General features: G+C 38.3%; 2 protein-coding genes across 3 annotated transcripts; one reads left to right on the top strand and one right to left on the bottom strand.

Moving 5' to 3' along the window:
* The first annotated feature begins 1,955 nt into the window (after nucleotides 1-1,955).
* On the top strand, nucleotides 1,956-3,978 carry LOC8278404 (AAA-ATPase At3g50940). Its single transcript, XM_002514899.3, has 2 exons — nucleotides 1,956-3,163; nucleotides 3,338-3,978. The coding sequence occupies exons 1-2, from the start codon at nucleotides 2,159-2,161 to the stop codon at nucleotides 3,842-3,844; spliced, it is 1,512 nt and encodes a 503-aa protein (XP_002514945.1). The 5' UTR covers nucleotides 1,956-2,158; the 3' UTR covers nucleotides 3,845-3,978.
* An 8-nt stretch (nucleotides 3,979-3,986) lies between these two features.
* On the bottom strand, nucleotides 3,987-8,701 carry LOC8278403 (U-box domain-containing protein 6). Of its 2 annotated transcripts, XM_002514898.4 has the most exons (6): nucleotides 8,400-8,699; nucleotides 7,625-7,719; nucleotides 7,066-7,251; nucleotides 6,814-6,921; nucleotides 5,218-6,401; nucleotides 3,987-5,036 (listed from the first exon to the last, which is right to left on the bottom strand). In XM_002514898.4, exons 2-6 carry the CDS (start codon nucleotides 7,682-7,684, stop codon nucleotides 4,241-4,243), a joined length of 2,334 nt encoding a protein of 777 aa, XP_002514944.2. In that variant the 5' UTR covers nucleotides 7,685-7,719; nucleotides 8,400-8,699; the 3' UTR covers nucleotides 3,987-4,240. The 2 variants fall into 2 exon arrangements, with proteins under 2 accessions (XP_002514944.2, XP_048233036.1); XM_048377079.1 differs by lacking the exon at nucleotides 7,625-7,719 and having other exon boundaries at nucleotides 8,400-8,701.

Below are 8,701 nucleotides of genomic sequence, written 5' to 3' on the forward strand. Positions count from 1 at the left end.
AGCCTGTAGATACTCCAATGGAAACGAAAAACCGTCTCAATCTAGAGGATGGCGACCCTTTAAGGGACATAGGTCACTACCAGCGGTTGGTAGGAAAATTAATCTACTTAACTGTCACCAGGCCTGATATTAGTTATGCCGTAAGCATGATTAGCCAATTTATACATGCTCCCCGTACTTCCCACCTGGATGCGGTCGACAGAATCCTAAGATATCTCAAGGGTACTCCAGGCCAAGGTATTTTGATAAAGAATAATAATAATGTTAACACTGTTGCTGGTTTCTCCGATGCAGATTGGGCAGGCAGTTGCGACAGAAAATCAACCTCTGGGTTCTGTGTCTTTGTAGGAGGAAATTTGGTAATGTGGAAAAGCAAAAAGCAATCAGTAACAGCAAGATCTAGTGCTGAAGCTGAGTACCGAGCCATGGCATCAACAGCTAGCGAGCTTATTTGGATTAAGCAAGTGCTCACTGACATGGGAGTAAAGTGCAAGGATCCAATGGAGATGTATTATGACAACCAAGCAGCCAGACACATAGCATCAAACCCAGTCTTTCATGAAAGGACTAAACATATTGAAGTTGACTGCCACTTCATAAGAGAAAAGGTTCAATAAGGAGAAATCACAACCCCGTTTGTCAGAAGCCACAAACAACTGGCAGACGTCTTCACCAAGGCCCTAGACAAAGCAAGCCACCAAAGACTTCTAAACAAGATGGGTTCTATCAACTTATTCGAACCCACCTTGAGGGGGAGTGTTGAAGCACCCAAATTATACAATACCTGCATAACTCAGTAGGCAAAGACCGACATTAAAGACCAACAGTCTTTGACTGCTGGTCAAGGCCTCAGATATCAAGATCATCACAGGCCTAGTGAGGGAAAAGGAGCAACACCTCTCCCCTAAGGGAAAAGGCTGCTTCTACCTTTCCCTACACAGAAAATTACCGTTAGACTACAAGTGTATAGAACAGAATACACATTTCCTTTGTAATTCAGAATTCTAAATCATCATTAATCAATAAAATCTCAGTTCTTCAACATTCAATTTTTCCACACAATGCCAATTCATCAATCACAGCTGCTCTATTAGCTACAAGACAAAATACTATAAAACAAACTTCCTGAAACAGAATAGAATTCGGTCGTTATTCTTCTTGCTGCTCCAACAGAAATATTTTCTTCATTCCTTGCTGCCACCTGCTGTTTTGCCACTTCGTCTTCCTTCCCAATAGCTGATTCATCAACTGCTGCCAAGTCATCTTTCAGCAGGCAATCCTTCCGATTCTTTAGGGCTTTGTTCTTTATACTTCTCTCTTTTACTTGCTGGTATAATGTCAGGTACATGACAAAGATACTGAACGTACCCTGACATACGTACTAGAAAGATTAAAAGCTTTGAAGTTCTGAAAACAAAGCGATCCAACTGTATGATCTTTTTGGTGATATCACTATGAACGTCCTTGGAAATCCATTAACCTCGATCATCCATCAACTTCTGATACAATCCCAACGACTCAATACTCAAGCAGGAGATTATGGACCGTTGACATAAAAGGGTCTCCAGAACTTAGAAGATGAAAGCCTGCAGCAAGTATAGCCATTAGCCAACATAAAAGCGGCACAATATTGCTGTAATTGAGCCGCAGCAAAATGGAAAATGCACACGAATTTCCAGCAAAAGCAAAGGCAATGCGCCCAAAGTTACATGAATTGATATTATATAATCCCAAAAGGTTAAAGACCACATCATAAATCCATTGGTAACAAGTGAACATTCAATGGAAATTACCCACTTGCATTCGGTTGATTTTCTCAGCTTCTCTTTTATGAGTATGTTGCAAGATTACGGAACATGTCACTTCGTTGACTAACCCACCTCTGCCTGCTCCTTTAGACTCTTAAATGTGCGCCTAAAGTTGCCGCCTACACATACCACATCCAATTAGTAAATTTCATGACCTTAGTTAACTTGCTTGAAAATTTCAGCAGAAGTTTTCTATTTGTTCAAGCTTGAGGGTTGTTTCTTGGCTTCAAGAAGCAGCTTCATCATTTCTGCTTGTTTCTTCTATAAAATACCAATTTCTACTTACAATTACAAGCAAACCATAATAAACACGGAACCCTTCATCAGTTTGTTTTCACAGAGATCTTATTATGTCGAACATCTTTACTATGCCAAGCATTCCATCAACAACATCAGTTATATCAACATACACAGCATTTGCAGCATCATCAATGCTTGTCCGGACAGTGCTCAATGAGGTCCAGACCATGACCGCTCAGCTAATCCCTCAAAAACTGCAAGACAAAATAATGGCTAGTCTTGGTAGCCTTTTTAGATTAAATTCTTGCAAGTTGACTCTGATCATCGACGAGTACAATGGTTTCACCATTAACGAAATCTACCAAGCTTCTCAAGCCTACTTAAGTACAAGAATCACCCCATCAGTAGACCAGCTTAAGGTTTCCAAAGCTCCAAGAGAAAAGAACTTTACTGTTACTATCAACAAAGGTCAAAGGATTACTGATGAGTTCGAAGGAATTCAAGTGGCATGGGAATTTTCCAGCACAGAAACACAAACTGCAGCTTCCGATTACTCAGATTCGACAGAGAAATCTGAACGCAAATTATTTCTGCTATGTTTCAACAAGGAACACAAAGACGCGGTATTGAATGTTTACCTGCCATACGTATTAGAAAGATCAAAAGCCTTAAAAGAAGAAAACAAAGCGATCAAGCTTTACTCTCTTTTTGGTGGAGAGTATTATGAAGGTCCTTGGGGATCAATTAACCTTGATCATCCATCCACTTTTGATACAATTGCAATGGATCCAAGACTGAAGCAGGAGGTGATGGATGACTTGGATAGATTTGTGATAAGAAGGGAATTCTACAGAAGAGTTGGAAGGCCCTGGAAACGTGGGTACTTGTTGTATGGTCCTCCTGGTACAGGAAAATCAAGCTTGATTGCGGCCATGGCTAATTACCTGAAATTTAATATCTACGACCTGGAACTTACAAGTATCAGCAGCAATTCGGAGCTGAGGAGATTGCTAACCTCAACAGGAAATAGATCAATACTTGTAATTGAAGATATTGATTGCAGCATAAAGTTGCAGGATCGGCAAAACGGAGAGAACAACCCCGGTGACAGTCAGGTTAGTTTAATTACGTGATTTCTCTTACAAAGAATAGAATCACTTGCTCAAATAGAAGAATAGAACTGATTAGTCAGATCACACAAAATATATCTAGACAATGTAAAGTAAATTTACAAAAGCAACAACTGTTTTAGTGATGTTTTAAGTTAATGTTATGGACTTCTCTTGCAGTTGACACTGTCAGGATTACTGAACTTCATTGACGGGTTATGGTCTAGCTGTGGAGATGAGAAGATAATCGTATTCACAACAAACTATAAAGATAAGTTAGATCCTGCGTTGCTAAGACCAGGCAGAATGGACATGCATATACATATGTCTTACTGTACTACTAGTGGATTCAAGATTCTTGCTTTTAACTACCTCAAGATCAAGACGCATTGCCTTTTTACAGAGATCGAAAAGTTGATAGAGGAAGTAGAAGTGACGCCAGCTGAAGTTGCAGAAGAGCTCATGAAAGGTGGTGACGTTGATTTGGTACTGAAAGGACTCCAAGGATTTCTACAAGGGAAGAAAGAAATGAAACGCAAAGAGAAACAATCGCTTGTTGAAATAGACATGGAAGTAACTGAAAACGACAACGAAAAAGAAAGACAAGAAATGGAGAAAGGCAGCCAGGGGAGAGTCAAGAAGAACAAGAGTAAGAGAACAAGAAGAGGGAAAGGAAGACTTGTGTAAACATCACAATGCATCGCTTATCCTGGTTTTAATGATTAAAAACTAAGGATTAGTTTTAAACTAAGGATTACAATAAAATTTGTTCACCCTTAAATGTTTTCTTTGCTTAATTTGTAATTTGTTTACCAATACCAGAAAAGACTAATGACAAGGTTGTTTCAACATGAAGGTTAGTCACTAAGGCATCAATTACAATGACACTTCACGGTACCCGTATCCCTAACAAGAAGTGGAAAGCGAAAGAAAAGAAGAAAGAAAGAAAAAAAAAACATAGCTTACAGGGGCCTGTACATCCTTTTTTTTTCTTTTCTCTATGAAGAACAAAATTAAATAATGCCCACGGAGACTGGACAAAAGAAAGAGAAGAAGATACAATAGAAATTTACAAGACCGAGCTTAACACTGGTAAACGGAGTAGCTCTTGCTCTTCCAGAAAAAGCTTAAAGCTTTTCCCATCTTCCTTCTCGAAACCGATTTACATAGGGGCTTTGATTCCTGAGCAGGCATGGCTTTAGAGCTACTTTCAGCCCGTTGAAACCGCACCTCAGCAGGTGGTTGAGGTTGATCTCGTTGCCGTTGCTCCCGGAACAGCATCAGAAGTTTCTGTGCCTTTTCTTTCCCTCTTATGGTCCCATTAACTGATATAGATACTAATGCAGGTATCACCCCTTCCTGTAGGACCAACTGACTGCACTTTTCACTCCCGTTGCACAATATGTAAAGGCATGAAGCTGCTTGCTCTTGCTCAATTGGCTCACCTGTGTCCAGTATTGTTGCTAGCCCGCCAATAAGGCCAGGGGTTGTTACCATTTCATCTTTTCCTGATGCATTTGAAGCTAAATTTATCAACACTGCTATGGATTTTTCTGTCCATGCACGATCTCCAGGCGCTGCAAGAAGGGACTGAAGACCACTGGTGATACCAGCTGAGAGGAGGTTAAGTATATTGGAGGCTCGGGAGGAGAGATTATAGAGGGTATGGAGGGCATCCATCTTGCATTGGGGTTCATCTTCACCTTGAAGGATCTGGACTAAAAAGGGAACAGCTTGGCTTGAGCCAATGATGGCCTTTGCGTCTTCAAGGCAGGAAAGATTCAAATAGAGGGCTGTTGCTGATCCATGGGAATCAGAGTTGAAGATCATCATCTCCAGCAATGGGATAACACCAGCTGCCAACAGCAATTCCTTGTTTCTGAAATTAAGATGTGGAAAAGGGAAATCAATCATACAGAAGTAACAAGTTAATGTCATAATTGTATATATTTTGGCAAGGACCTTAGTACATGTTGCAACACCTTATCTCCTACTACTAGTCCTGCCAAAAATTCTATATTACTATAACATACTGATGTTGGGATAGAATCTTCACAAACCTGTTATTGTTGACAGCAAGGTTAAATAGAGCCATGGCTCCAACTTCCTGAGCCATTGTATTCCTTGCATGAACAGCTGACTCTAGGAACTGCAACAGTCCTTCAATAAACCCATTGGCCCCCATACAAATTCTGGCCTCCTCATCATCTTTCAGCAGACGCCTTATCTTCTCTACCACCTTGCACTTTCTCCTCAAATCTCCCTCTTCATTCAATGTAGTTAAAAGATTCTGATACCTCTCAAACATATCATCCTCGAAATCTTCCTCCAGCGAAGCTTCTTCCTGTTGTGGAGTCAAACTCTCCATTTTCTGCTGCTCAGCCTCCTCAATGGCACCATTCTCCTCTAAAGGAACTACTTTCATCCCTTTCAATTTTCCAGAATTTATGCTGTCCACTGATCTTGAATTCGCAGACTCAGACTGACACAACGACAACCTAAAATAGTTGAGGTCGAGAGACTCTGGTGGGCCATCAGGGACCGGAACTCCATTCTGTTCACACCAACTAGTAACTAGACCCTTGACACAATAATTAGGAGTCAAACAAAGATGAGAGAGCTTCTGTTGAGTCTTTGGGCAGGTATCATGTCCATCACTGAACCATTTCTCAATACAGATCCTCTCATACGTTTGTCCAGATGCAATAATGACTGGATCATACATCAGCTGCAATGATATTGGGCACCTTAACTCTTCTGGTGGAACAGGTATCTGACCAGATCTTCTATTATTGGGCTTGAAATTAAAAGAACTAAGCTTCGTTAGCTGTCTCTCAAAGGCATGGCCATCAACACCCTCATCAAAAGAACCCTGAACAGTGGGTGAACAAGGTGCTGAACCCTGTGAATCATTGTCATCTGTGAGCTCACTTCTAAATAACTTGGAGTATTTTCTCATCAGGTGTAAGAGATAAGCAACAATTGATTCCTTTCGCTTGTCTTCCTCCACGCGAGCTCTTTCTATGAGTTTCTTAAGAGCCCTTCTCTCAGTAAGAGCTGCTCTGGAAGAGGTAATTCCAAGTTTAGTGGCTGCCTGATGAAAAGATTCTAGCTCATTACTGTCATTACAATTGTCGAATTTTCTCCCCTGCTGAAGTAATGAAATTATTTCATCACCAACTTGTTTCTCTAATGGATCCAGTGAGAACAGAATGCCCTCCAATTCACTTATAATCTCCAAAATCTGAGAAATTTTAGTATGAAGGGATCAATAATATTTCCAAATGGCATAACATAGAAAAGAATAAGCAGTCCATGAAACATCCTCATAAAGAAAGGATAAAACTAGTCTCTTCAATACAATAACCAAGAGAGACTATAACAATAAGTAATTTGATCCAATGTCCTATGTCACGTGGAGAAGATAAAAGTTTAAATCAACATAGATAGTTTTCCAAAAAAAAAAAATCACAACTTTGAATAGTCTCTGCAACATTTAACAGATATTCTTTGAAAAAAAATAGTTGACAATTCCTTGTAGACTCACCAGATTGGCATGCAAAATTAGACTTTCAAAGAATTTCTATGTTATAACCTAAGAATGCCACCACATTACCAACATAAATTTTAATAAATGTGAGAAATAAAATTCTTACCTGGCTTCCAATTGATTGTGGGACAATATCTTCAACACGCCTAAGACTATCTACAAGAGCAGATCTTGCCTTTTCAAATTTTAAAAGCACAGAATCACCAGTTATAGCCTGTATCACATATATAGCTCAATCAGCAAAAAATATTACAACAAAGAATAAACCAAACGAAAGAAACAAGAAATAAAATCATGAAATACAGAAGCAAAAGAAAAACAATAAAGACAAAAAAAAAAAAAAAACAGATAATGGTACCAAATAAAGCTTGCTGCATTCTGAGCAATGCTGAAGGATATTCTTGGCTTTTTCAAGTGCTATATGCAATGAACATAATGCTTGAATGCCAGATTTGCTTCTAGGTCGTGCTGCTTCCAGAGAAGGAAAAATTGACAAGATTTTGCAATAAGTTGCAGAGAGTGCCTTGCACATTTCTCCATGTAACTGAACAACAGAGCACATAGATCAATCAATCAAAATGTTAAATTAAGTGCTTCATTCATGTGCTACATAGAGAATCAAGAAACGCTTTCAAATAACTAAGGAATAAAGCAGACATGCTTCAAGTGAGCAAGAGAAAAAAGGTCTAACTAAACCCAACCCCAAAGACCAATCTCCCTATCTAACAGAAGCTAATGCCAGTAAATAATATGCAATGTCAGGTTTAAAAGAATTTGAAAATAACATTTTTGCATAGACATATCAAGAAAGCGTATTCATGTAGAAGTTAATAAAGGATAGTTGCAAAGCTTCACAAAAGCATGAATATGAAAAATTGCGGAAAAGAAGAAGATGACCCAAATATCAAAGTCCATACCTTGGCATCACTTGCTGCAAACAAATTTTCTTCAACCTCAGTAATATCCATAATCCACATTCAGCAGGGAAAAATTATATTGCAATCTATAACAACTGAAACACATAAAAGGAGAATCGAACAAAATTAGCTAAAAGCTAAAATGGACCCTCCTTTAGTAACAAAATTTAGCTAAAAACTTATATAAATCTCCTCTAGGTTACTCCAAACTCAATAATTATGCAAATGCCAATAGGATTTTGCTACATTAACCAAAACAAACGAGCTAGTAGCATAGAATCAAACTTCTATTCAATAGAAACATTCATGAGGCGAATCTGATATATGAGTAAGAATTAACAACTTTGAAGATTGAGACATTTTATTAAACACAGAAAACTCGAATACCAAAACAAATAAAAGGAATTAACAAAGAAGAGAACACATAAAAAGATTTAGACATTTCATCGAACATCTATAAGCTAAATAGATTCCAAAAACATAACGACTTACCTAGCTAAGATCTTTTACCCCGCCCAAAAAAATAAAGACCAACCCAACAATTATATCAATAATGGGTACTAAAAATTGCTATTAAAGACGCGAATTGCCCACGGAATTACGATTCACTGAAACGCAACAAAAACAGAACAAGAAAAATAAAACAAGAAAAATAAAACACGAAAAATTGTTTAATAAATTTTTTTCAAAAAAAAATCTCCTACTATTTTCGACCCAAAATAACTAATAAAGCCAGCTAAAAAAAGTTAGGGTTTTCGCTCAAAAAAAAACTTACCGGTATAATCGGAGCTTGCCAGGGAGGCTTCATAAAAGAGCATTTACAAGGGGAAAAGGAAATAAGTAATCAAAAAACCGAGTATGATCTGTACAATTCAATCTGATACAACCAGGCCAGGTTTTTGAGTCTGTCCACAGAGCGAATTTCTCGCTATTTTTCAAGAGAGAAAAAAATGAAAAGTGGATTCTAAGTAGAAGAAGAGAAGAGGGAGAGGGAAAAAATAGGCAAGAAATGGGAATTTTTTGGGTGATGAAATATAGTAATATTTAAAAAGGAGACAAATAAAAAAAATTAACAGT

The sequence above is a fragment of the Ricinus communis genome, chromosome 7, assembly GCF_019578655.1.
Source record: "Ricinus communis isolate WT05 ecotype wild-type chromosome 7, ASM1957865v1, whole genome shotgun sequence".
In the NCBI taxonomy this organism is placed as follows: Eukaryota; Viridiplantae; Streptophyta; class Magnoliopsida; order Malpighiales; family Euphorbiaceae; genus Ricinus; species Ricinus communis.

What these genes read in the sequence shown, in the direction of transcription:
- LOC8278404 (XM_002514899.3), top strand. Translation starts at nt 2,159, where the DNA reads ATGTCGAACATCTTTACTATGCCAAGCATTCCATCAACAACATCAGTT. An exon ending in ACAACCCCGGTGACAGTCAG is followed by an intron (nt 3,164 to 3,337) that starts GTTAGTTTAATT and finishes CTTCTCTTGCAG; the next exon opens with TTGACACTGTCAGGATTACT.
- LOC8278403 (XM_002514898.4), bottom strand. Translation starts at nt 7,684, where the DNA reads ATGTGGATTATGGATATTACTGAGGTTGAAGAAAATTTGTTTGCAGCA. An exon ending in AATGCAGCAAGCTTTATTTG is followed by an intron (nt 6,922 to 7,065) that starts GTACCATTATCT and finishes TATGTGATACAG; the next exon opens with GCTATAACTGGTGATTCTGT. An exon ending in CTTGCTGTCAACAATAACAG is followed by an intron (nt 5,037 to 5,217) that starts GTTTGTGAAGAT and finishes TCTTAATTTCAG; the next exon opens with AAACAAGGAATTGCTGTTGG.